At 47.8% G+C, this 25,383-nt stretch overlaps 4 protein-coding genes, 1 non-coding gene and 1 pseudogene across 6 annotated transcripts; 2 read left to right on the top strand and 4 right to left on the bottom strand.

Annotated features, from left to right (window-relative positions):
* The first annotated feature begins 171 nt into the window (after positions 1–171).
* On the top strand, positions 172–7,001 carry scarf1 (scavenger receptor class F, member 1). The gene is made up of 11 exons (XM_029001647.1): positions 172–1,171; positions 1,417–1,478; positions 1,628–1,729; positions 2,698–3,232; positions 3,532–3,750; positions 4,235–4,363; positions 4,444–4,547; positions 4,687–4,804; positions 4,886–5,010; positions 5,251–5,376; positions 5,715–7,001. Exons 1-11 carry the CDS (start codon positions 1,077–1,079, stop codon positions 6,752–6,754), a joined length of 2,655 nt encoding a protein of 884 aa, XP_028857480.1. The 5' UTR covers positions 172–1,076; the 3' UTR covers positions 6,755–7,001.
* A 1,228-nt stretch (positions 7,002–8,229) lies between these two features.
* On the bottom strand, positions 8,230–10,876 carry vtna (vitronectin a). Of its 2 annotated transcripts, XM_029001263.1 has the most exons (7): positions 10,185–10,876; positions 9,752–10,099; positions 9,540–9,679; positions 9,322–9,478; positions 9,098–9,250; positions 8,558–9,016; positions 8,230–8,478 (listed from the first exon to the last, which is right to left on the bottom strand). In XM_029001263.1, the coding sequence occupies exons 1-7, from the start codon at positions 10,240–10,242 to the stop codon at positions 8,357–8,359; spliced, it is 1,437 nt and encodes a 478-aa protein (XP_028857096.1). In that variant the 5' UTR covers positions 10,243–10,876; the 3' UTR covers positions 8,230–8,356. The 2 variants fall into 2 exon arrangements, with proteins under 2 accessions (XP_028857096.1, XP_028857097.1); XM_029001264.1 differs by lacking the exons at positions 9,540–9,679; positions 10,185–10,876 and having other exon boundaries at positions 9,752–10,007.
* Positions 10,877–13,813: 2,937 nt separating this feature from the next.
* On the top strand, positions 13,814–20,448 carry sarm1 (sterile alpha and TIR motif containing 1). Its single transcript, XM_029001849.1, has 8 exons — positions 13,814–14,452; positions 15,309–15,927; positions 16,018–16,230; positions 16,426–16,517; positions 16,625–16,951; positions 18,774–18,963; positions 19,063–19,184; positions 19,273–20,448. Exons 1-8 carry the CDS (start codon positions 14,013–14,015, stop codon positions 19,385–19,387), a joined length of 2,118 nt encoding a protein of 705 aa, XP_028857682.1. The 5' UTR covers positions 13,814–14,012; the 3' UTR covers positions 19,388–20,448.
* On the bottom strand, positions 14,996–15,172 carry LOC114802764 (uncharacterized; annotated as a pseudogene).
* trnak-cuu (transfer RNA lysine (anticodon CUU)) lies at positions 17,238–17,310 on the bottom strand. The gene has a single exon. It is a non-coding gene; the product is annotated as a tRNA-Lys (tRNA).
* Positions 20,449–24,790, bottom strand: slc46a1 (solute carrier family 46 member 1). Its single transcript, XM_029001850.1, has 6 exons — positions 24,433–24,790; positions 23,118–23,509; positions 22,342–22,802; positions 20,938–21,021; positions 20,712–20,868; positions 20,449–20,625 (listed from the first exon to the last, which is right to left on the bottom strand). The coding sequence occupies exons 1-6, from the start codon at positions 24,769–24,771 to the stop codon at positions 20,568–20,570; spliced, it is 1,491 nt and encodes a 496-aa protein (XP_028857683.1). The 5' UTR covers positions 24,772–24,790; the 3' UTR covers positions 20,449–20,567.
* Between the last annotated feature and the right edge of the window lie 593 nt (positions 24,791–25,383).

The raw sequence follows: 25,383 nt of genomic DNA, 5'->3' as shown, positions 1-25,383 counted from the left end.
TCCATTGTTGCAGTAAAGTGATAATTAACTTTACTAAAGGTAATTTACTGTTTGAGTACATGTGTATAGTATACATGGTATGATTTTCTGTGTGTGTGTGTGTGTGTGTGTGTGTGTGTGTGATATATACACACATACACACACACAGAAAATCATACCATGTATACTATACACATATACACATGTCTGTGTGTGTGATATATACACACACACAGACACACTTTAATATGCATTTTTAATACACACATTTTTAATAATTTGGTTCTGAATGGATATGATTTATATAATATATGTTCAGCGTTTGCATCAGAAGGGCATTAGCTTGGGCTCATTGTGACTGCCAAAGGAAGTGCTGGGTTTCCTTCAAAGGAAATGAGACTGTCTCTGCCCTTTGATTTCAGCCATGGAGATGTTTTCTAGCTTTACTTCCCATATGTTTTTTTTTTTTTGTTTTTTTTTTCTCATAAAAATTACATTTTATTTTAATGACTACTGTCTCAAAGTTCATATACAATGCTTAGGCCCAATTTTTGTGTCCTGTATTTAATATCAGTGCTATGAAACCAAATAAATATGAGTATATTTTTCGGTGGTTAACTGGACATGTTTGTAGCATTTTTATGGGTAAAGCGCATGAAAAATTGTTCATGTCTCTAACACGTCACTGATTATGTGTCTCTAATAAAGTGGCCGGTGGTTGCTAGTATGTTTGTCCTGATTGGTTGGGGTCCAGAAGTGTGGGTGGGCCGACGGGCGCTTTAACCACCCTTCAGCCTGTTAAAGTGCCGCTCTCCTCTTCCCAGAATTCTGCTGAGGCTTATTGTGTCTTAAAACTGCACAGTGACTGGTTGAATAGGAGGAAGCTGCCTTCACTTCCTCAGGAAACTTGGGAGAGGAAACCGAGGGCTTTGGACACCCCAGTGTCCTATAGGCACAGAAGAAGGCAGCAGGTCGGGGTAAAGAAGGAATAGGGGGGCAAGTGGAGGACGGGGAGAAGAAGAGGGGAATCCTGCTGTCTTGTTCCACTGCAGACGTGGTCCCAGGTCCAGCGGGACCGGTTGTATTCGGAGGAGGACATGGGTTTCCCTGGATTTGGGCTGCTGCTGTGTCTGTCCATCGCCTCCTCTCAGGAGCTTTCCCCCACTGGAAAGAACGTTTGTCAGGACCTCAGGTGGGTTCGCTTTTCTATTCAGGCGCTCATCAGGCTTCTCGCCTAGAACGCTTCTGATCATCCTCTTTTGACCTGGAAAGCCAAAGCACCATCCGCTGCATCGACTACAGCCAAGACCGGCTGGGATTGTAGAATGTTCTTACCCATCAGCTCCAAGGTCACGCGTGTCCTCCTGTCTCCACCAGGTTTTATTCCCTGGGTTCGGATGATCTGTACGGTGTTCTCATGAGGTTGTGTTTGTGCAGGGATCCCTCGCTTCTGGTGTGCTGCAGTGGTTGGGGTCCAGAGGGGAACGGGTGCACAGTCCGTGAGTAGCCTTGTTTTCAGGGTGAGGAGGACACCGATCGAATCCTCCCCTCGTCATTCCTTGCACCGTGCCATTTCCTGCTGCACTGATAATGTATTAACAGTGTGTGTGTGTGTGTGTGTGTGTGTGTGTGTGTGTGTGTGTTCTAGCTCTGTGTGAGGGGGACGGGGCCTGCCAGGAAGGTGAGATCTGTGTCTTCCCAGGTATGTGCCGATGCCGGCACGGTTTCTACGGCGCCCGCTGCAAGACAGGTAAGTTCTGGTTCCCCGACAAAACCCTTCGCAGGACCATTCTACATTTATGGATTAAATTATTCTGGTTCTGAAATATATATGCTGCTATTATGGCTTGGTGAATAAAGCCATCACATGTCCACCCAACTTAACCCATATGTGAAAAGTTGGAGACGTGCTCTAGACAGCATGTCCAACACCATCACTGAAACCGCCAGGTGAGGGAAAATGTACCCTTGCAGAAGAGTAACAGAGTGTTGTTACTCTGTCTCTTCTTGCACTACCAGTCAAAAGTTTGGACACTTTTGATTGGCCAAATCTTTGGTCTTGCTTTTTTTTTTTTTCTTTTCCATCACACATGAGGTAATGGAATAAAATATGAAGATTTGCATCTCTCTCAGGCTTTTGCTGTGATGGCAGCCTTTCACTCTCTTGTCTTCTCTCCACCTCCTTAAATTGAACAACGGAGACGGTTTCCAGCAGTCCTGAAGATTCATGCTGAACACTTTCTTATCATTCACTCATGTAATAAAGCTTCTTGTATTGGATTGGGGCCGGTGGTGGCCTAGCGGTTAAGGAAGCGGCCCCGTAATCAGCCGTAATCCCGATCCGTCGAGGTGCCACTGAGCAAAGCACCGTCCCCACACACTGCTCCCCACTGCTCACTCAGGGTGATGGGTTAAATGCAGAGGACAAATTTCACCGTGTGCACCCTGCGCTGTGCTGCTGTGTATCACATGTGACGATCACTTCACTTTCTTCGTAACAGCCACAGAGTAGGTGTGTCGAAACCTTTTGCTGGTAGTGTAAATATGGAAAATAGTTTGCACTGTTCAGTGTCCAGTACAGTTTCAGCAAATACATTTTCATAAAAATATCTTTGTTTATATAGTCAATACAATACCATTTCTACTCATTTTTTTTAACAACATTGTCATTTTGTAAAGATGCATTAAGCCCTGTGTTAATTCCAGTTCTCTGTGCAGCGTGTCCTTCAGAGTTTTGGGGTCCAGATTGTCGTGAGCTCTGCCATTGCTACCCTCATGGCCACTGTGATCCGGTCACTGGGAAGTGCACCTGCTCGCCCAGCCGCTGGGGTCCGGTCTGCCAAAATGTCTGCAAGTGTAGCCGCCATGGTCGCTGTGACCCCCTCAATGGCGACTGCATCTGCAACGAGGGCTGGTGGACCCCCAACTGCGGCAAGAATTGCCAGTGCTCCCAGGGGGGGACGCTGGCCTGCCACCCCGTGACCGGGCGCTGCCAGTGTGCACAGGGCTACTGGGGCCTAAACTGCAGCCTGCGGTGCAGCTGCAACACGTCGTCGTGCAACCAGCGGACGGGGGACTGCGAGTGTGTCAGGGGCTCGTGGGGGCCGAGCTGTGAGCGCCACTGCAAATGTGACCTCGGGCACGGAGAGTGCAGTCCGCTCAACGGGCACTGTGAGTGCCAGCCTGGGTACAAAAGCCCCTTCTGCAGCGAGGCCTGCGGCGGTGGCTACTACGGCGCGGGATGCAAACTGCCGTGAGTGTCTTTTTTTCAACACATCAAAGCATGCATAAGGCACACAAGATAAGGGTGGTAGTGGCCTAGTGGGTAAGACCCTTGTCTATGAACCAGACAACCCAGGTTCAAATCCCACTCACTACCATTGTGTCCCTGAGCAAGACACTTAACCCTAAATTGCTCCTGAGGGGGACTGTCCCCTGTAACTACTGATTGTAAGTCGCTCTGGATAAGGGCGTCTGATAAATGGCGTAAATGTAATGTAAATGTAAATCAGGTTAAAGGGTCTGTGTGCCGCGTGTCCCCTCTACACCCAGGTGTGGCCGCTGTCTGAAGGGTAGGAACTGCTCTGTGGTGGATGGAACATGTGACTCCTGTGACCCTGGATGGAACGGCATGCGCTGCGACCAGCCTTGTCCACCAGGTTACCATGGAAGCGGCTGTCAGGAGGTGTGTCCTTCCTGTAGGAGCCATCAGCCCTGCGACCCAGAGACAGGGGAATGTTCCCAATGTGACCCAGGCTGGACTGGACCCAGGTAGACCACTTTGTGTTAAGCAAAAAAAAAAAGTCATATTTCTGACAAAAGTTCATTTAAAGGTACACAAAGTTACATAAAAATCTAAAAAGATAAAATTGAAGACTACAAACAATTAAAAGCAAGTTCATTACAATTCAATTCATAGATTAAAACACATACATTCTAGTGAAAGGTCAAATTTTAAAGCTTACTCACCTATATAAGTAGTAAAAACTTAACTTTAACAAGAGCATTAAAATATTTTGGCAACAAAAACGCGTGGCATTACAGTGCTGATAAGAAATTTAATTTTTTGGGGGGGGGGTCATAATGGGTTGATGTCAATTCTGTTAGTTGGCTGTCAAAGTGACCTCTGTCAGATGGATTTTTTTTCCATTATTCATTAAATTTGTGTTCAGAAGGATGTCATAACTCATGCAGGTTCCATTTTTTTTTGGATATACATTGACACATTCGCATTTTTGGTTCATTTTGTGGGCAGATGTGACGCGCACTGTCCTGAAGGGACTTTTGGAGAAAGCTGCCATCTCCTGTGCAACCCCTGCTTTCACGGACATTGTGATCATGTGACAGGAGGCTGCGTCTGTCTACCTGGATTCCAAGGCGAGAAGTGAGCTCCTCGGCGACCATGTTTTAACAGATGAGTGCAACACTGTGTAATGAGTCTGAATTTGATCTTTGGTCACACAGCTGCAACAGCACGTGCCCAGGCCACCAGTACGGTGTGAACTGCTCCTTCACGTGCGACTGCGGCGAAGGTGGCTGCCACCCCAGCACTGGAGCATGCCTCTATGGTACATATCTGATGAATATCGCAGCATTATATTTCATCGTGTGTGCAGGAACACAGAACACAGTGGACACTAGCGGCACGGACGAAAGCCTGAAGCTCCTCTGGGTTTGAAAATGTTCTAACGTTTGTGTGCTCTGCAGGAGCTCATGCAGGACTCATCGCTGGGATCCTCAGCCTGCTGGGGCTCGTTCTGCTCGTCCTGGTCTGCTGCTGCTGCTGCTGTTGCTGTGGGGGGGAACAGAGGGAAGGAAAAGAGAGGTCGGGGGTCACTTAACCTCCTTCACTGAAGCATCCCGCTGACAAATCCAGTAATCTGTTTATTCCTTGTTTTTGGCGCAGGGTGGCTGTAGGGGACGGTGGCCCGGCGGCCCGGATGAAGCACCACGTCTACAGCGTCCTTGCCAACGTGAGCTCGGCCGTGCCCTGCTTCAGCCTCTGGACCACCGGGCTGCCCCGCGTCACAGGTGAGGGGTGCTCCATCAAGTTCAACTGCATGGAACCCTGGAGGTCACGTCATGGAGGGAGTGGAGTCAGTTTCCTATCCAATGATACGCATAACAATGGAATTCTAGCAGGCCGAGGGTGTCAGCAGGAAGTTCCCGCCATTTTGTTGTGATAATGTGAATAAGAAATACCGAATTTAGAGTGTATGATTGTATCCTGTTAATGTGTGGAGGCTGGAAAATGTATTTATTCTTGTGCAGTGTCACACCACGACCCTGAACTGACGTTCAACCACAGCTTTATCGAGCCGCCGTCAGGCTGGATGATGGACAACTCATTTGAGAGCGACGAGGACGAGTCGCTCTACTGCGTTCCACCTCGGGAGGGTAGGTTCTTGCTCGGAAGCATCAGCAGATGTGAATTCTGGGAATTCCTTGAATTGAAAACAGACCAGTTTGTCTCTTTACCTAAACCGGGGTGCAGGTGTACAGGACAACAAGCCAATGGAGCTTCTTCAGGCCGAATTGATCATGAAAAGCTAATAGAACTTCAATTATGTTTATTGTATAGAGCGATTAAGAAGGGGAGGAGCCTGAGACATGATTGGCAGCACTCACCCATCCTACCTCCTCATTGTGGATGTTTAAACCCCCTCGTATAAAATGTCTTTGGTCTTCTCTGTGTTGTTTTGCTGGTCTGAGACTTTCTTGTGCTCCTCGGGCAGATATCGCCACGGTGGCATCGGGGGAGTTCCAGGAGCTGAGCTCAAAGTGTAACATGTTCCCGGACCCATCTGTGTTCAACAGCGAGGACGTGTCCCTGGCATTCGGCATCCCACGCACCTCCAGCATCGCCAAGGCCAAGCGGCCATCTGTGTCCTTCGCTGAGGGCACCAGGTTCACCCCCAACGAGCGCAGGGGCTCGGGGCAAGACACCACTGGGGCCAGTCGCAAGTCCAAATCCCCCTGGGGCGTCCTGATGCTCTCTGCCCTCCAAGGCCAGGGAGGCAAGGAGGGTGAAGAAGAAGTGCAGTCAGCAGACCAGGCCGAGGAGACAGACAGGCCCATGGAGGAGCAGGGGGATGTGGCCAAGCCTGAAGATGCAGTCCGCATCCCGGGGCACAATCGACGCCGCACCATGTCCAGTTCGAGAAGGAGCGTTCAGCCTCAGGTCTCATCCGGCAGCCAGTCAGCTGAGATCTGCGTGGACAAAGTGACCACGGTGTACGTGACGCTGGGCAAGGCGGCATCAAGGCCCAGACAGGAACCAAGCACAGAGGGCCTGGTGCAGACCATGCTCCGCAGGTTGGGCAGCCTCCAGAGACAGAAAGACGAGGGCAGGCGGCCCAGGGGCCGGGGGGAGTGGGGGAGTAAAGCCCCGCGCAGGAGACTGGGAGAACGGGCCAGTGCCTGGGAGCAGGCGGCGGGGGGAGCTGGTGCAGAAGTGCCCATGAGGAAGCCCAGTCGGAGGAAGCACGGCTCCACGTGTGCTCCTGGCCCCAGCAGTGCGCAGTCAGAGGGGGCCACGCCCAAGCGGCCGCTGTCATCCATTTTGAAGAGTGTGCATGAGAGCGCATCTCCGGGCACTGACGCTAAAGCAGCTCTGATGAGGGAGTCCAGAGACTGTGATGATCCAAGTGAGGGTGGTTATCAAACAGTGGGACCAGCAGAGGAGAACATGAACCTTGGGGACATTGTTGCCGTTGACGTGGCGTATGGGGACAATGGACCTAATTATGAAAATGTCGTTATAAAACATGTATAACACCTGATAATGGCATCATATTGAAACTGGGGCACTGGCTGTGTTGGTACTGGGTAAAGAACTTGGTTAATATCTACATTTCGAAATCACAACATGCTGCATACCTCAGTATTGTTCTCAATTATCTTAGAAGACTGACGGCATTCTTGGGTGAAGTCTGCTGAAACAAGCAGCGGTTCATCAGACACGTTCATCCTTTTCTTTTGTTTTTGACAAATTCGGAAATAAAAACTTTGCTTGACTGGCATTCCAGCAATGTGGCATTTGTGCAGTATGGCTGGGTTTTGTATTCAAGAAGAAGACTATATGCCATTGTTGGTGCTGTGAAGTTCTGTTTTCTTTTCTTTTTTTTTTTTATATGAAAGATTACAATAAAGCAATAAATTGGCAATATTTATGCTGGAAAGAGTTAACTACAACAGATAGCTAAGAGCTACACTGATCTACTGTTCTCCATAACAAGAGTTATGTTTCATGTGACTGGTTGATCTAGTTTATCTGATTTAGGTACACGACCAGACATAGAAGGCTGATTACAGAAACAGTTTGTAGATTATAACCCCCATAGCCAGGAGACACCTCCTTCGGCTTATCATTTCAATACACCAAACCGTCTCCTCGCCCATCTTATATCTTTTATAAAGCATTCCTGTGTGTTTATAGAGACAGGTCTACTTTGGAAACTGTTCTTTTTAAGAATTGGGATGCTTGTCTGTCATCACCAGTTGACAGTTTTGGCAGTTGCTGTTCCTCGACTCCTGTGGCCAAAGGTTCTTTAGATAAACAAGAACAGAAATCAGCTATCTGCTCCACTGCAACACCTAAGCTTTAATTTGAGTGCATAAGTGGACGCTTGCTCATAATAACATGTCAAATCGGCTTAGTGGCTGCTGGAGGACTGAACACATTCCTGTACTGTCTTCTTCTGTCTTCTTGCTTAGAATTATCAAAGGGCCACAGTGTTTTTGTCTCCCTAGAGACAGGTCTCTTTCACTACAATAGTGAGTCTTGTCAAAACTAAATTAGAACTCCTTATCCTTTTGTAATAATGCCTTGGGGCTAAATGGCAACAAAATTGACATTTTACCATGAAAACATGGGGACCAGTCGTGTGCTCAAGTGAGAAACATGACAGCATTTCCAATGTATTCCTCCAGCTTTAACAAACAACAAAATTATCAGCAAGATTCTGTCTTATACATGGTCCCAAAATAAGTGAATATATAAATGTATTTAATGTATGTTGGCACAGTCTTACTGGCCGTGAGGAAGAACACAAGCATCTTGAGAAATATTCCAGCCATGGCATGATCTCCCAGAAAGAACAGGAACTTGCATTACGTCGGATGAAATCAGTAACCTGAAAATCCTGCACAACATGCAACTCCCAGATGGCAGCCAATTGAACAAAACCACATTCCCACAATGTGGTCCTACTTATTTTTATTTATTTTTTTTTTTTTTTGGTCCTACTTATTTGTATTTAATTCTAATGAGTACATTGGAAAAACACTTGAACATGTAAATGCCTGTGAATCTACATGCTGGTAGTTCAATTTGCTAGTATGCTTTTAGACAACTTCCATTGTCTGGGAGATGTTCTCATCTTCTTTCTGCTCCAGGGTTCTCCTTACAGCCCAGCCAGTATTTACCGATGGATCTTGGGTAGGGTGGATTGGCGTAGTCAACTCTTTTGGTCTGGAGATTCACTCTGTAGTAATGGTCTGCAAGGAAAGCAGGGCTTTAGGTAAAGAAAGGGACAATTGGGGTTCAGACTGAAGTTGAAACATTTGTTCATAGTACCTCCTTTGAAGAAGAAGACGCTCTGTACAGGCCGGTTCTTGCGCACCATGTCTAAGACCGTGTCCACCCTGGGGTTGTATCTCCGGTAATATTCTGATCCGTCTTCCCTTCGCCTGTCCTCGTCTCTCCACCGGCCATCATTCCAATCATCCAGTGTCCTCTCAGAAAACCTCTTCCCCATGTCAACCCCCAAGTTGGACATGGACTGCCAGTCCGGGGATCGGTCTTGCCGGCGCTGAGACCCACGCTGCTGGTCCCAGCCCTGTTCCTGCTGCTGGCCCCACTGTTGCCTGCGTTGCTGGCTCCACTGCTGCTGGTTGTCCCCATTCTGCTGTCTCCAGCTCAACCACCTCTGAAGGGGATGTGGTGAGACGTAGATTCTTCCAGCCATCACTGCATCCACTGGGGGTTTGATGCCAACCCAGTCTTTATTAATAAAGCGGGGCCTGTTGAGGTGTTCTGGAAATGACATAAAAGACAGCTCTGAAGCATTTTCTATTATTGTGCGACCTCTGACCTCTGACCAAACAAAAGCCTTACGATTTCCAAAGAGGGTCCTGAAGAACTCTTCCCATCTATTATAGTACATGTCAGTGTATCTGGTGAAGATGGTGGAAGGAGACTTCATGGTCATCTGGATGCATTCTTCATGGGATGGCTGGTGCCTGAACTCATACTGGTAGTACTGATCACCTGTAAAGAGCAAATCTTCTGTGACCTCATCCCATGTGTAAAATTCAGCAATGGCTGGCGGCGATACTGACCTTTGAAAAAGTAAACCTTCTCTTTGCCGTGGTGACTGTGCGCGGGAACAGCAAAGGCGGCGTCAACGTCATCCGGAACGTTCTCAAATCCCACAGAGATGTCTCGAGGATAGTCTTCATCCAGCACGTTATCGTCAAACCTCCAGTATTTATTGCCCTGAGAATGATTGATAATTAAATAGCAGCCATTACAGCTATATATATACATATATATATACCTTGAAGATGTATGTTTTGCCCTGGCAGTTAATTCGGGTGAAGGCAGCGTCTATCGGACCAGAAATGCCCCATACATCCTGGATGAGCTTAGGGAATCCGGGCGACACTGATCTCTCATCCAGCTCAAAGACATACTTCCCTAATGAAGTGAAAATGTAGTGAATGCTTAAAATGTTGCAGTCCTTAAGTCCATTTATGACCTCAGACTGACCTCTGAATGCATAAACTGAGCCATTTTTGAGTTGCATGAAGGAGTCAAATGTCCGACCACTGCAGGCATCTGCATCAGGATCAGGAACCTCCGTGCTTGAGGGCCTGTGAGGGCTTGGGCCGTCTGCTCCATGTGGAGCAGGTCTGGAGTTTAGAAGCGGGGCTGTACTTGGAGCAATCGGCCCAGGGTCGGCGCTGACCAGTGGGTCTGTGTTGACCTCTACTGCATGTCTGGTGCTTGAGAAGGCAGGTGGACGTGGTGTCCATGTCTGGAATCTTGCTAAGACCTCTGTGCTGTTCAGAAGCTCATCATCATCATCTTCAGCCAATACAAATGTGTCCCCGCGGGCTTCAGAAACGGACAGATCTTTAATTAGCTCTTTATTACTTCAATTGTAACTTAAGTAAAAGCCCATTTTATGCAAGAGTCTTACTGTACTGTCGACAAAATTCTTCATAGTCCGAACAGCAGCTTCCGTAGTATCGGCACATTGTGTCACACTGGCATTTCTTCTGCGCATCGAAGCCATTCTCACAGTTGTTGAGGCAGGACTCTGACAGGGGGAAGAGACTCGACCAATTCAGTTTTATACCCAGTCAAGAAAAATGAAAGAATCTGATGCTTACCCACCCTGTGCAGCACATGGAGCAGTAAGCGCTGCTACCAGGAAAGCCACACACAACCTCATGCTGAACACTTGGGCGTCCGAGTACCAGAGCAGTAACATTTGGTCGGTGGTCAATGGTCACTCGGCCCCCCTCCTGTTTACTTAAACTGCTTATCAGCTTATGGTGCAATTGTATTAAGTAAACACACTGAAAAAAATATATATTAGTGTTTATGCTTTACTTAGTAGTGTGTGTGTTCGTTGTAGCCCAATCATAAATGTTCAGACTTTGACCATGACATGCTAGAAAAAAAAAATGTTCTAGGGATCTGCTTATTTAATTTTGTTCTAGTTGTAAGAGAACAGATGAATGAATGTTGGGAGTTTCACCGCAAACCAAGGGTGTGGGTTCCTGTGATCTGAGGCCAGTTTGCTCCTTTAACCTACATGTTGGTGACAACTCCCACTTTAAAGGTATCTTTAAAGGTCCCCTGTTATGAACATTTTTGGGTTTTATATATGTCTTAGTGGTCCCCTAATACTGTACCTTTAGTCACTTTCCAAAACTTCCGGCCTATAGATGTTGAGCGGCCATTTGCAGAAATTAGGTCATTGACACCATTCACCAACCACAATGTTTGGCGCAAACAGGAAGCCGTTTCTCCAAAAGAAAAATTAAATTAACCCACTGGTTTTTCAGCGTCTCGTGTGACAAAAAAACACAACTGTGCTAATTTTTACATACAGTCATCGAGCAACTGCACTCTTTATACATATTGCCATTTCTAGCCACAGACAGGCTAGGGGAACTTGGAATTGATGTGAAAATTTCATAATAGGGGACCTTTAAACCATATAACATGCTTATGATTTACTGAACAGATATTTTGTCACATTACCATTGACAAGTTTAGTTAAGTTTCTTCCTTTTTTGTCCATTAAAATACATTCAAGATTCAAGATTGGTTTATTGTCAGTACAACAGTATACACAGTATACTGTGTATTGAAATAATGTTTCACACAGACCCCCCATAGTGCATTAAAACAATTTTTATATATATATAAACACACACTAAACTAAACTATAGAAGAAAAGTAGAACTTTTCTGTACAATGAAGAGGTTGAACAGGACATAACTGGACAACATCATGTAGGATGCTTGTGAGTGGATATGTTGGATATTTCAAACAGGACACACAAGACAAGACAAACATGTTCAAATGTGCAGGAATGTGCAAAAAGAGCAGAGACGTGCAAAATGAGTTGAGATGTGCAAACATCAGGTGCATGGAAGTGTCTTGTTGTTGAGTTTAACAGTGGTAGGTGATGGCAGAGCATTGAGAGCTCTGACTACTTGGAAAAAGAAGCTCTTGCAGTGTCTGGCGGTTTCAGTTCTGATGCTGTGGAACCGTCTGCCAGATGGTTGGAGGGAGAAGAGGGCATGTGAGGGGTGGTGAGAGTCCTGCATTATGTTCCGAGCTCAACGGATGAGGTGTTTCTCGTGGGAGCTGGGAGATGGTGGAAGTGGAACCCCGATGAAGCGCTCTGCTGTCTGTCCTGCTGTCCTGTACAAGACAATGATGTAGCAGCAGAGAACACAGTTAATGGTCCCCTGGTAGAATAGTGTGAGGATGGGAGGAGGGAGGTTGGCCTTCTTCAGCTTTCTGGGAAAGTGCCGATGTTGCTGGGCTTTCATGTGCACATCCAGGAACTTCACGCTGCTGATGATCTCAACAGCAGATCCATTGATGTGCAGTGGGCTGGGGACAGTCAGCTTCTTCTTCTCTTTGGTCTTGGTGAAATTGAGAGTCAGGTTGTTGCTCCGGCACCAATCCACCAGATGTTTTATCTTTTCTCTGTAACCAGACTCATCGCTGTTGGTGATGAGCCCCACTACTGTTGTGTCATCTGAGAACTTGATGATGTGGTTTGAATTGTACTGTGCAGCACAGTCGTGTGTCAGCAGAGTGACCAGCAGTGGGCTGAGCACACATCCCTGTGGGGAACCTGAGCTCAGTCTGAGGACCATGGAGGTGTTATTTCCTATAGACACAGACTGAGGCCCGTCTGTTAGGAAGTCCAAGGTCCAGCTGCAGGGTGGAGAGCTTATTCCCAGCAGGTCCAACCTCCTCTCCAGCTTCTGAGGTGAGGTATTGTGTGCTGTATTGAATGGCAGTATTGAATGCTGAGCTGAAGTCGATAAACAGCATAAGTGTCGATAAATGGCGTAAGTGTCTTTTTTTGTCGAGGTGGGAGAGGGTTGAGTGAAGGGCAGATGAGATTGCATTGTCTGTGGAGCGGTTTGGCCGCTAGGTGAACAGAAGCGGAGTAGGCGAACTGAAGTGATACATGGTACATGGTACATGGCTGACATAACAAAAAATATGTTTTATGTTATGGCATGGACTGCATAATAATAATCATAATAAAAAAAAAAGAACATGTAAAAAATAAATTTTGAAAGGACCAATATTTGTTTATTTTAAAAATTAATTCATGTATTTGTTTGTTTTATATGTGTGTTTTTATCTATTTATTATTATCTTCTTCAAATTAAAGATCTATTATGCATCATAAAAAATAATGGGTTTGGGTTTTGCTTTAATATTAAAATAGGAACATGAATAACTGCTTTAATCTCAAAATAGGTTATTTCACTGGCAATTGGACTTGTTATGGATCCTTGACGACGTTTCACCCTTCCGTTCCTTCCTCAAGTCTGACTGACTGTTCTGAGAAGCAGTTTTTTAAACCTTGTGGAATCCCTAAGGTGGTGACTGGAATGTTAGTGAGACCACCTGAGCCAGAGTGTGAAGGAATTTCTCATGCTCTCGCACCAGTCACAGGGTGTTCATCCCAAAATGTGTAGCTAAATATCTGTGAAGGTTCTCAGTCATACAGGTCATGGTTAGGTAGTAGTCTAGTGGGTAAGTCTATGAACCAGAAGACCCAGGTTCAAATCCCTTGTATTACCATTGTGTCCCTGAGCAAGACACTTAACCCTAAGTTGCTCCGGGGGGGACTGACCCTACTGATTGTAAGTAGCTCTGGATAAAGCGTCGTACACGCTGTAAATGTAAATGGAAACTTAAAAAAAACGATTATTTCTGGTTTCACAGTCGTTCACACTCAGGTGGTCTCAGTGAAACGTTGTCAAATATCCATGACAAAATCCAGTTGCCAGTGAAATAACCTTTTTTTTTAGATAACCATGACCCGGACGACTGAGAACCTTCATATATACATTTTTTTTTATTAATGTTAAGCGGTTAAAATGTAAACATGTTTGAATGAGGTACGTCTATATTGTGACTCCGTTCAATGTTTTGTTTCATTTCATCATCATCATCATCATCATCATAACAAACCCTACATTTTACATTTGCTTTTGCAGTTGCTATTCCGCCTCCGTCCGCTAGTACCCGCTGCTGGCGCTGTTGCGCCGCCGAACCGGCGCGGTCGCGGCCGCTGGGCGGGTCTCTCCGCCCGAGGATGCTGCAGGGAGATGCGGGCCGGACGCAACAAAGGACCGCGAGTTTTGGCGAATTTTGGTAACTTTGGCCCGATATTTTTGTCTACAGCAGCATTGGGACTATCGATTTATTAAAAAAAAAAAAAAAAAAAAACAGCGGGCAGTAGGTCGCCCATGACATGCTACTTTCTCTCGCCGTGTATATGAGCAACTTCTGTCGCCGGTTACCCATGTTCGGCTCGGACAGGCTCACGGTCCCGGAATATGTCTCCCGGTTCCAGTCCCGGAACCGGCCGATCTCACCGGGCGCAAGTGCCAGCGTCCAGGCGGCGCTGGACTCGTCCCTGCCCCCGCTGCGCTCGGCCGTCAAGGCGCTGAAGGCGGCCCAGGCCACCGGCGACCTGGAGGAGACGCGCCGGGCCATCGCCGAAGCCTACCGGCTGGTGGAGGAGGCCTGGGTCCTGCCGGCGGCGGGCAGGCAGGTGGCGGAGGAGGTCTGCAACCGCATGCGGCTGGACGGAGGCCTGGAGCTGCTGCTGCAGCTGCTGCGGAGCCCGGCGGTGCAGGTCGTCTACGAGGCGGCCAAGCTCCTGGAGCAGGTCCTGGTGGCGGAGAACAGGTGAACGGTCCGCTGGTGCAAGCCAGAGATCGAATGATCAAATTTTCCATTATTTTCACGAAACAACAACATGATGTGTGTATAGAAAGAGACTCTCGATATTATTTTCCGCCTAAGGTGGTAGTAGCCTAGTGGGTAACACACTCGCCTATGAACCAGAAGACCCAGGTTCAAATCCCACTTACTGCCATCGTGTCCCTGAGCAAGACACTTAACCCTGAGTGTCTCCAGAGGTTAAGTCACTCTGGATAAGGGCATCTGATAAATGCTGTAAATGTAAAATGTGTAGACTTTTGTATGTAGGAGATGGTTCATTATGAAGTGAAGTGATTGTCACTTGTGCACAACACACAGTGAAATTTGTCCTCTGCATTTAACCCATCACCCTGAGTGAGAAGTGGGCGGCCATGACAGGCGCCCGGGGAGCAGTGTGTGGGGACGGTGCTTCGCTCAGTGGCACCTTGGCGGATCAGGATTCGAACCGGCAACCTTCTGATTACGGGGCCGCTTTCTTAACTGCTAAGGCCACCACCACCCCTAAAGAGGAAGTGCACCGCTCCAGGAGGCACCGCAATACTGGGTCGATGCGTGGAGCAAGCCCCTTTGCCGACTCCCTGTTCTAAAAATCCGCTTAATATGTAGTCCCCCGCTTGGGGACGTATCAGATATTAAACTAATAAGAACAGCGGCCATTTTGACTACTTTAGTTTACCGAGTTGGTTGAAACCGTTTTTAATCATCAGTATACGTGTGCTTCCTTTCACTATAAAAACCCATTTGACTTGTTTAAAAGTCCAACACGAGAATTGTCTCGTGCAGATGAAGACCGTGAGCAGGGTTTTCCGTCTCTCCACAGAGAGTACGTGGCGCGCATGGGTCTCGGCGTGATCCTGAACCTGACGCGCGAGCTGGAAGACGCCCAGCTGGCCAGGAGCGTGTCGGGAATCCTGGAGCACATGTTCAAACACAACGAGGAGACGTCGGTCCAGCTCATCACCAACGGAGCCCTGGACGCCCTGCTCTTCTGGTGCCGGGGCACGGACCCCACCGTGCTGCGCCACTGCGCCCTGGCCCTGGCCAACTGCGCCATGTACGGGGGCCACTGGTGCCAGAGGCAGATGATCGAGAAACAGGCGGCGGAGTGGCTCTTCCCGCTGGCCTTCTCCAAGGAGGACGAGCTCATCCGCTTCCACGCCTGCCTGGCGGTGGCTGTGCTGGCCGCCAACAGGGAGGTGGAGAAGGAGGTGGTGCGGTCCGGCACGCTGGAGCTGGTGGAGCCCTTCATCGCCTCGCTGGACCCGGACGACTTCGCCCGCAGCCTGCTGGACAGCGCGGACTGCATGCAGGGCCGGACGGCCGCCGACCTGCAGCACCTCCTGCCGCTGCTGGACGGGACGCGCGTGGAGGGCAAGTGCATCGCCGCCTTCTACCTCTGCGTCGAGGCCAGCATCAAATCGCGACAAGGCAACACAAAGGTCGTGAGGACGGGGGTCCGGTGGTAGCCCGAGACGTTGTTTGCGGCGGGTTTTTTTGGTTTTAGCGTCGTTATTTTTCCCCCCTCGCAGATCTTCCACGAGATCGGAGCGGTGCAGAGCCTGAAGAGGATCGTGATGTATGTCAGCAACGGCACCGCCTGCTCCTTGGCCAAGAAGGCTCTGTCCATGATGGGCGAGGAGGTCCCTCGTCGCATGATGTCCTCTGTGCCCAACTGGAAGTGCAGCGAGGTGCAGCGGTGGCTGCAGCAGGTTGGCTTCAGTGCTCACGGCGAACGCTTTCTGGTGAGTGGACGTTAAAAAATGGCCTAAACTTGTTAGATGTATTGTAGCACGACTAATGGAAATATGAGGCATATTAAAGCACTTGTTTTGTTAAAAAAAACGAAAAATTTCTGACGAAATACAGGAAAAATCCATTCGCCTGTAGACGGCTAGAGGACGCCAGGAAAGCTTTGTTACGTGTGTTGTTTCCATCAGGAGATGCAGGTCGATGGGGATTTGCTCCTCACCCTAACAGACGGGGACCTGCGCTCTGATCTGGGCATGGCCGCCGCGCTCACCCGCAAGAGGTCGGTGCAACTCTGGACCTCCGCAGTGATGTCGAAATGAAACATGGCGGATTTCAAGACACGTTTTTTTGGCCAAGTCCGATCGCGTGATTTTGTGCTAATCCCAGGTTTCTCCGAGATCTACGGGTCCTTAAAACCTACGCCAACTACTCGACGTGCGATCCCAGCAACCTGGCCGACTGGCTGGCTCACGTGGACCCTCGATTCCGACAGTACACGTACGGTCTGGTGCAGTCGGGCGTGGATCGCAAGAACGTGCCCCAGGTTACCGACGAGCAGCTGAGGGACGACTGTCTCATGGACAACGGGATCCACCGGGCCAGGATCCTGGCAGCCGCCCGCCGCCCGTCCATTCCCTGCCTCGGCGACCCGCGGCCGCCCGGCCCGGACGTCTTCATCAGCTACCGCCGCACCACAGGCTCCCAGCTGGCCAGGTGTGCGTCCGAGTCATTTACATTTACATTTAATGAAAGTGAAAGTGATTGTCACACGTGATACACAGCAGCACAGCACACAGTGAAATTTGTCCTCTGCATTTAACCATCACCCTGAGTGAGCAGTGGGCAGCCATGACAGGTGCCCGGGGAGCAGTGTGTGGGGACGGTGCTTTGCTCAGTGGCACCTCAGTGGCACCTTGGCAGATCGGGATTCGAACCGGCAACCTTCTGATTACGGGGCCGCTTCCTTAACCGCTAGGCCACCACTGCCCCAAAAAAGTCGCTCCCAACGTGGGGCTCGAACCCACGACCCTGAGATTAAGAGTCTCATGCTCTACCGACTGAGCTAGCCGGGCAAGCATTTACATCATTTATCAGATGCCCTTATCCAGAGCGACTTACAATCAGTAGTTACAGGGACAGTCCCCCCTGGAGACACTCAGGGTTAAGTGTCTTGCTCAGGGACACAATGGTAGTAAGTGGGGTTTGAACCTGGGTCTTCTGGTTCATAGGCGAGTGTGTTACCCACTAGGCTACTACCACCCCTATGTCCCATGCGAATATTACAACGCATATTATTATCATCAGAGAACATGGCTCTTCCTGAAGAGATTTACAGTGGGGCAAAAGAGTATTTAGTCAGCCACCAATTGTGCAAGTTCTCCCACTTAAAACGATGAGAGAGGCCTGTAATTTTCATCATAGGTATACCTCAACTATGAGAGACAAAATGAGAAAAAAAAATCAGAAAATCACATCCTCAGGTTTTTTAAGAATTTATTTGCAAATTATGGTGGATATAACAACACTTTGTTATATACCCTTGGTTGGCATTGACGGAGGTCAAACGTTTTCTGTAAGTCTTCACAAGGTTTTCACACAGTTGCTGGTAATTTGGCCCATTCTTCCGTGCAGATCTCCTCTAGAGCAGTGATGTTTTTTGGGGCTGTCGCTGGGTAACACAGACTTTCAACTCCCTCCAAAGATTTTCTATGGGGTTGAGATCTGGAGACTGGCTAGGCCACTCCAGAACCGTGAAATGCTGCTTACCTATTGCAGATTCAGTCTTCCCAGCCTTGTGCAGGTCTACAATTTTGTTTCTGGTGTCCTTACACGGCTCTTTGGTCTTGGCCATAGTGGAGTTTGGAGTGTGACTGTTTGAGGTTGTGGACATTTTTCTCATTTTGTCTCTCATAGTTGAGGTATACCTATGATGAAAATTACAGGCCTCTCTCATCCTTTTAAGTGGTAGAACTTGCACAATTGGTGGCTGACTAAGTACTTTTTTGCCCCACTGTAACTCTAAAGCCATTCTGAACGCTGGCGCTCGTACTGTCCCTTTGTCTGTATTGCCAAGGCTATACGGTGCATGGATTTCTCTTTTTTGCACATGTTCATTCAGTATTTGCAGGATAGATGTACAATCACTTTAAAAACACAAAAACAACTTAAGCAATAAAAACAAGGAAGAAACTAATAAACATTTTAAATACCATAGTACGTCATTTTTGAACAAACACACATACATATACAAATACACACGAAAAAGCACTACAACCCAACAGAACCAAGACCGTTCTTTATGATTTTTTTTTTAATAAATGTAACCGCCTCAAGACCCTAATTGACACACAAAACCATCTCTCTCACATCTGGAGATAAGTGATCTATCTAATAAGAATTATCCATCTAATAAGAATGCACTTTCTTGCCACAAGGAGCAGTTTGTCTAACAATCTATAACCTTTTGCATCAAGTTTCAGTGTTAATATTGTATTCATGTATTTATATACATTCCTGCTGCGACCGTCGACCCCAGCCTGCTGAAGGTACACCTGCAGGTGCGTGGCTACAGCGTGTTCATCGACGTGGAGAAGCTGGAGGCGGGCAAGTTCGAGGACAAGCTGATCCAGAGCGTGCAGCGCGCCCGCAACTTCATCCTGGTTCTGTCCGCTGAAGCACTGGACAAGTGCATGGGGGACGTGGGCATGAAAGACTGGGTGCATAAGGTCAGATTGAATGTCCAAATCTCATTTTCCTTCCTAATTCCGTGTCGCCTCTGGGAATTTGCCATTTTATGTGTTTTTTTTATTTTATAAAATCTGAAGGAAATTGTCACTGCTCTCAGCGGGAAGAAGAACATTGTCCCGGTCACAGATAACTTTATGTGGCCTGATCCCAAGTCCCTGCCTGAGGATATGAGCCCCATTCTCAACTTCAATGGCATCAAGTGAGTCACATAAATTCAGTGCTTTATTTATTTATTTTTTAGCATATGTTGAGTATTAACCATAATGAATTATTGCTTGAAAACCCAGGTGGTCCCATGAGTATCAGGAAGCAACCATAGAAAAGATCCTGCGATTCCTGGGACCTCCATGCCAAGACCAGCTGGACAAGTCAGAGGAACCTCAGACGCCTCAGCAGGAATAGGATAATGTGGGGTAGACATTTTAACCAAACCAAGTAGGGCAGCCTCTCTAGCATGTGATGTCAAATTTATCTTCCGTTTGTAACAACCTGCTTTACCCGATAATCAGCTGGAGCGTGGAGAACAGAGCTGGAATGGAGGTTTCAGGAAGGATTTGCTGTTCAAATCTCAGGAATGTAGAAAACTGTTAGCATTCATATTTATTCCATAGTACATTTACTGTAAATGAAAGTGCCCTACAATTACTGCTTAATCAGACAGTATCCTGCCGCATTATAAATAATTGTCCGTTCATGTTTAGGGTTTAATGAACAATCACTGAGCCGCAGTCTGTAGGCGGGCGCCATGACAGACAGATGCAGTATTATAGGTCATGAAATGTTGTGAAAATGTTGTGCAGGGCAGAGATGGTGTCAGACGCCGAAGACAATGCAGCTCCTTTCAACATTCCCCAAACGTCCTGGCGTCCACGGCCGTACCCCACCGAGTTTAATCCTGATGCCTTAATGTCCGTGTTGCTGGCTTGTTGGTGCGAAAGCTGTGCATATTGACATCTGTGTGCGTCAGGGGGCAGTGGTGACCTAGCGGTTAAGGAAGCGGACCCGTAATCAGAAGGTTGCCGGTTCGAATCCCGATCCGCCAAGGTGCCGCTGAGCGAAGCACCGTCCCCACACACAATGGACTAAACACAATGCATTCGGAGCAATAAAACTGAGCGTTCGTTAGTGTGTATATATATAACTGTAATAACCGTGCCCCATTTACTAAACTCTGAATAAACTTGGATACTGCGGCCCCTTTGCTCTCCATTCTATAGAAGTGAAGTAAAAATCATGTGTGGAGTCTGTGAAGCAGGGACAAGCGTCCCTACAGTACAGTAGAAAAACGCCGCCGTTAGCAGATATCAGCATGTTGATGGAAAATATGAAAACTGGAATGTTTTATCACATGGGTTAACACTGCATTTGATTCACTTGATTACATTACGGTTGCATTATTTATGTAAAGACATACAGTTAAGTCTCCAATTGATTTAAAAATAATAAAAAACTGTCCAGAGGAATTTGAAGGACCCATCACTTGTATTACAAGAGATGTGCGCACACACACACAAACATTGTGCATAATTCGATTCTTCACAGTCGGTCTTTGGAATCATTCGATGATTATTGGGAACGCAGCTCAGGACACGGCAGCACCCTCGCCGTTCTCCATTCTTCTCTCCCTACAGCCCACAGTCCTGTATGGGCAGCATGGTCATTCCAACACAGATTTACCTTCCTCATATTTACCTTTTAGGCTTAAAAAATTGGAATTAAGTCTTACCCAATTATTCCGGCTGGGATGAAAAGTAGCATGGCAGCAAAGAGGAAGGGAAAGCCTCTCATGATATGAAGTGTTGCAGGGTAGAGGGCGTTAAAGACTCCGCTGGACACCAGCGAGCACAGCCCCTCGACGCAAGCCACCGACGCGAACAGGGCCCCTAATGCCCGAGGGAACCAATGTCAGGATCTGCATAGTCACGCCGGGAGATTCGGAGCAGCCTGCTCACCTTGTTCAGACGGCTCCACCAGCTTGGACAGCTTCGATCTCAGCACTGGCGTCGCTGCCATGAACAGGAAGCAAAGGCCATACCCTGGCGAGGCAGCATGAAAATCATGTAATGTGAGTGACGTCACGAAGCCACCAGACTGCACTGTTTCTACTGGTTTCTCTTCACTAATGGCGGAACCACACCGAATCGGTAATAAAATACGCAGTTATGTGGGATCATTTATTTACGAAAATGAAAAACGCTCATTTGAGTTCATACTGGGAAGGGGTAATTCATCACGAAAAGCAAAAGATATTCATTATCTCTCTGGGCGCTGTACATTCATCATCTTTTCAGTCGTCTGCCATGCACCACTGACGATCCTTCTGCAAAGCAACACTACAGTCGGCACTCCGTGTACTTAAATGTCTTCTTTATTTCTAACCTGATTCAAAAAAAGACCTGCAGGTGCTTCAGCCTGCCAACAGGGGGCATGTTTTGCTTTTGATTACAGCAAACCTGGTCCTGACTAAGAACATTGAGAAAAAAACAGAGTTTGAGTGGAAAGGAAGAATATTGCTATCTCAATATGAACACGCGTTTTGTAAAATATATAATATGAGTATGATTCCTCCTAAATTTTACTTAAAGGTCCCCTATAATGAAAATGTCACTTTGTGAGATTATTTAGCATTAATACGAGTTCCCCTAGCCAGTCTATGGTCCTGTTGTGGATAGAAATGGCGATAGGTGTAAAGAGTGCTTTGGCCATTCTGCTTTGCCAAATTTTTCCCCTCATGTCATCATAAGGGGAAATTTTCCACCCCTCCCCTGTAACATTATCTCCGCCATCTGTCATGGCATCCATTGTAGTTGCTCAGTTATTGGATGTGAAATGAGCACAAATTAATTTTTTTTAGTTCTGTCATGCGAGACACTGAAGTGGGTTAATTACATTTTTTTCTGGAAAAACGGCCACACAACTTCCTGATTGTGACAAACGTGGTGGGTGGTAGTAGCCTAGTGGGTAACACACTTGCCTATAAACCAGAACAGGTTCAAATGCCACTTACTACCATTGTGTCCCTGAGCAAGACACTTAACCCCAAGTGTCTCCAGGGAGGACTGTCCCTGTAACTACTGATTGTAAGTTGCTCTGGATACGGGCGTCTGGTAAATGCCGTAAATGTAAATGGTTGGTCAGTGGTGTTGATGACATAATTTCCGCCTCCCCCTACTCATTAGCATTTAAACCCACAGACGCCGAAACAACGCATCCTGTGGAAATCTCATTGTGGGACTGGATCAATTGATTCTTGATTGATTGATTCTTGAAAGAAACTTGATTTTTTTAACACTTTCTGTTAGATTTTTCATGGCCTAGAAAATAATATGTGACTAGACGTAACCCAGAAGGCGTACCTGTGAACATGAGCGCTGTGGTGCTGGCCAAAGAAATCACCACCAAGCCGGATGTATTGGAGACCAGGCCAATGACGGCGACCCAGGAGTCCTCCAGGCAGCGCTGCAGAGCCTTCAGTCCCAGCAGGCTGCTGAGGTAGGCCAGGTGCAGCGCCGCGGACCCGTAGCCGATGAGCTCCGGGCCCCAGCACAGGGGAGGGCTGAGCTCATACAGCACGTACAGGTCCCGGCAGCCCAGGTGCACCGAGACAACGATGAAGAAGCAGAGGGTGTAGAGCCACAGCCTGGCCCGTCGGCCCTCCTGCCGTGGTGAGGTGTAGAGGCGATAAACGGCCCTGTGGTGCTCGGTGCTGAAGAACCTCGTGCTTCCATCAGGGGTGACCGTCTCAGGCACAAACAGATACGCATAAAGGGCTGAGGCCAAACTTGTAGCCAGGACCAGCCAGAATGGGTTGATGTACCTAAAGGGCATAATAAGACGAGGAAACATGAGTGGGGCAGTGGTGGCCCCGTAATCAGAAGGGTGCCGGTTCAAAACTCCTTCTGCCAAGGTGCCACTGAGCAAAGCACCGTCCCCACACACTGCTCCCCGGCCACCTGTCATGGCTGCCCACTGCTCACTAAGCGTGATGGGTTAAATGCAGAGGACACATTTCCTTGTGTGCTGTGCTGCTGTGTATCACAATGACAATCACTTCTCTTTATAAACCGAATGACATAATTACACTCTAATTTTAAATGCGAATGAAAAAAAAATTCTAAGAAGAGGACTTCACCCTTGTGCTCGTTTCCACTGGCCCCCAACGATGCTTGCAAACATGCCAGCTATGCCTATACAGGCCTCCAGTATGGCTACTCTGAACGTGCGAGATGATCGGTCACTTGTGTCGGCCGCGTATGCGAAGGAGGCAGCTAGAATGGCGTTGAAGTCGCCGGAGACGCCGCTGCAGAGCCTCCCCAAGAGGAACCAGGCCACCGGCAGCTTCTGGTACATCACCAGCAAGTAAACAGCAGCCTGGACGGCCAAACCCAGACAGGGCACAATGAGAAGCGGGCGCCTGCCCCCGCGGTCGCTCCACGACCCGAACAGGGTCACAAAGAAGAGGTTCACAAGAAAGCCGCCCAAGTTGATGTACAGGTTCCAGTGAGCCGTCAGGGTCTGCACTTCCTGGAAAATAAAATGGATAATGACCACAACAACTTTCTCATTTCAAAATACATTCATAATAAAGTCTTACGCATTAGAACAAATGTTTTATGTTAATTAATAGTCAAGTTGTATAAATGCAAACAGCACACAAAGCAGAAAATGCATATTACTAATGAAAGTGAAGTGGTGAGCAGTGGGCAGCCATGACAGGCGCCCAGGGAGCAGTGTGTGGGGACGGTGCTTTGCTCAGTGGCATTGTGGCAGATCAGGATTCGAACCGGCAACCTTCTGATTACGGGGCCGCTTCCTTGACCTCTAGGCCACCACTGCCCATTCCTAATGCATTCGTAAATAATGTTTTCCATAAGTAAGGCATGAGTGGTTGGGAAACTGCTTCACTTTTGTTCAAAAAATATTACAGACAAATCTAACACTTACACACGCACATGCGTACACATTGCACAAACAATACAAAAATGTATAAATACATTATAATTTTTCTTCGTCTAGCACCTAACAATCTCTGAGCATTAGTTTGTAAACTCAATATTCTATAGAATTCGAACGAGAATTGCTGGTGTCTTCCTCTTGTAAGTCGCTTTGGATAAAAGCGTCTGCTAAATAAAGTAAAGTAAAGTAAAGTAACTTGGTGCATGGAGGCCTAGCAGTAGTGAAACTAATTAAAGTAACTCTGAATGTGTAAAACACAAATAATAGTGATACATTTTTTTTAAGTGGCAATAATGTTCATCTTGATATGTAGAGTTGTAGAACTCTGGAGAACGATATATATACTGGTTGGTATTGGCGCCTAAGACTCCAGGCTTTTGGTGACGCCCACTAGAACAGGCACCGCCCACCCACGGCTGTGATTGGCTGGTCGAGCTCATCACGAAAAACCTCGAACCGCCTCCCGAACTGTCCCGAACGGGCCGCCGTACCTTCTGCAGCGGATCGGCGGGTCCCGTGGAGTTACCGCAGCCCCCGCCCCTGGTCCCGTTGTAGCACAGGTCCTCGCTTATCCGGTCCCACAGGTACTGCGTGTAAAGCGGGACCTGCAGGGCCAGCGAGAACATGGACAGAAACAGCACGGGCTCCACCGACACCGACACCGGGCAGGAGAGTTTGGCGCCGTTCCTCGGTGTGGCGTGCTGCGGGTCCGAGTCCGTCTCCTCCGGGAGAATCGCGCTGGTGTCTGAGTCGCTCATGGCGACTTCGGAGTAAAGTTCCCCCTCTGTATTTGTAAACGTCTGTGTTTCGGCAGCACTGCGGTCACACATACACACACACACACACACACACACAAAAACACTTCCGGGCACGTGACTCGTGCGCGCGCACGTTAAAGGGACACACATCCAAAAAGTGATTGACACTTTAAACATTTCTGTGAATGCAGAATGAAACGTATCAACCTTAAAAAAAGAAGTTCAGTTGCCATGACTCAACTTTCAGACAACTTACTACCATCGTGTCCCTGAGCAGGACACTGATTGTAAGTCACGCTGGATAAGGGCGTCTGATAAATGCTGCAAATGTAAATGTAATCTTCACAGACATCCAACAAGTGAAGTGATTGTCATTGTGATACACAGCACACGGTGACACAACAAAACATGTCCTCTGCTTTTAACCATCACCCTTAATGAGCAGTGGGTGGCCATGACAGGCGCCCGGGGAGCAGTGTGTGGGGACGGCGCTTTTGCTCAGTGGCACCTTGGTATTCGAACCGGCAACCTTCTGATTACTTCCTTAACCACTAGGCCACCATATCCAGCGCAACAAAACACATCCTCGGATAACAAACAAGCATGCACGGCAAACGCCTATAATGTGACCAGTATCATCCGCTATTTTTTTGTCCATCTAACTATCAATGACGTGCAGTGAAG

This window comes from Denticeps clupeoides, chromosome 13 (assembly GCF_900700375.1).
Source record: "Denticeps clupeoides chromosome 13, fDenClu1.1, whole genome shotgun sequence".
NCBI classification, from domain to species: domain Eukaryota; kingdom Metazoa; phylum Chordata; class Actinopteri; order Clupeiformes; family Denticipitidae; genus Denticeps; species Denticeps clupeoides.
This window is presented reverse-complemented; position numbering and strand designations above follow the sequence as displayed.

Coding starts and splice junctions, on each gene's coding strand:
- scarf1 (XM_029001647.1), top strand. CDS start 1,077: ATGGGTTTCCCTGGATTTGGGCTGCTGCTGTGTCTGTCCATCGCCTCC. Junction 1,479..1,627: donor GGGGAACGGGTGCACAGTCC/GTGAGTAGCCTT, acceptor TGTGTGTTCTAG/CTCTGTGTGAGGGGGACGGG. Junction 4,548..4,686: donor CACTGGAGCATGCCTCTATG/GTACATATCTGA, acceptor TGTGCTCTGCAG/GAGCTCATGCAGGACTCATC.
- slc46a1 (XM_029001850.1), bottom strand. CDS start 24,771: ATGTGTGACCGCAGTGCTGCCGAAACACAGACGTTTACAAATACAGAG. Junction 23,510..24,432: donor CCGCCGATCCGCTGCAGAAG/GTACGGCGGCCC, acceptor TTTATTTTCCAG/GAAGTGCAGACCCTGACGGC. Junction 21,022..22,341: donor CACAGCGCTCATGTTCACAG/GTACGCCTTCTG, acceptor CTGCCTCGCCAG/GGTATGGCCTTTGCTTCCTG.
- sarm1 (XM_029001849.1), top strand. CDS start 14,013: ATGCTACTTTCTCTCGCCGTGTATATGAGCAACTTCTGTCGCCGGTTA. Junction 16,231..16,425: donor CTCACGGCGAACGCTTTCTG/GTGAGTGGACGT, acceptor TGTTTCCATCAG/GAGATGCAGGTCGATGGGGA. Junction 19,185..19,272: donor CTCAACTTCAATGGCATCAA/GTGAGTCACATA, acceptor TTGAAAACCCAG/GTGGTCCCATGAGTATCAGG.
- vtna (XM_029001263.1), bottom strand. CDS start 10,242: ATGTGCCGATACTACGGAAGCTGCTGTTCGGACTATGAAGAATTTTGT. Junction 9,017..9,097: donor CAGGACCCTCTTTGGAAATC/GTAAGGCTTTTG, acceptor TGTCATTTCCAG/AACACCTCAACAGGCCCCGC. Junction 8,479..8,557: donor CGTCTTCTTCTTCAAAGGAG/GTACTATGAACA, acceptor CTTTCCTTGCAG/ACCATTACTACAGAGTGAAT.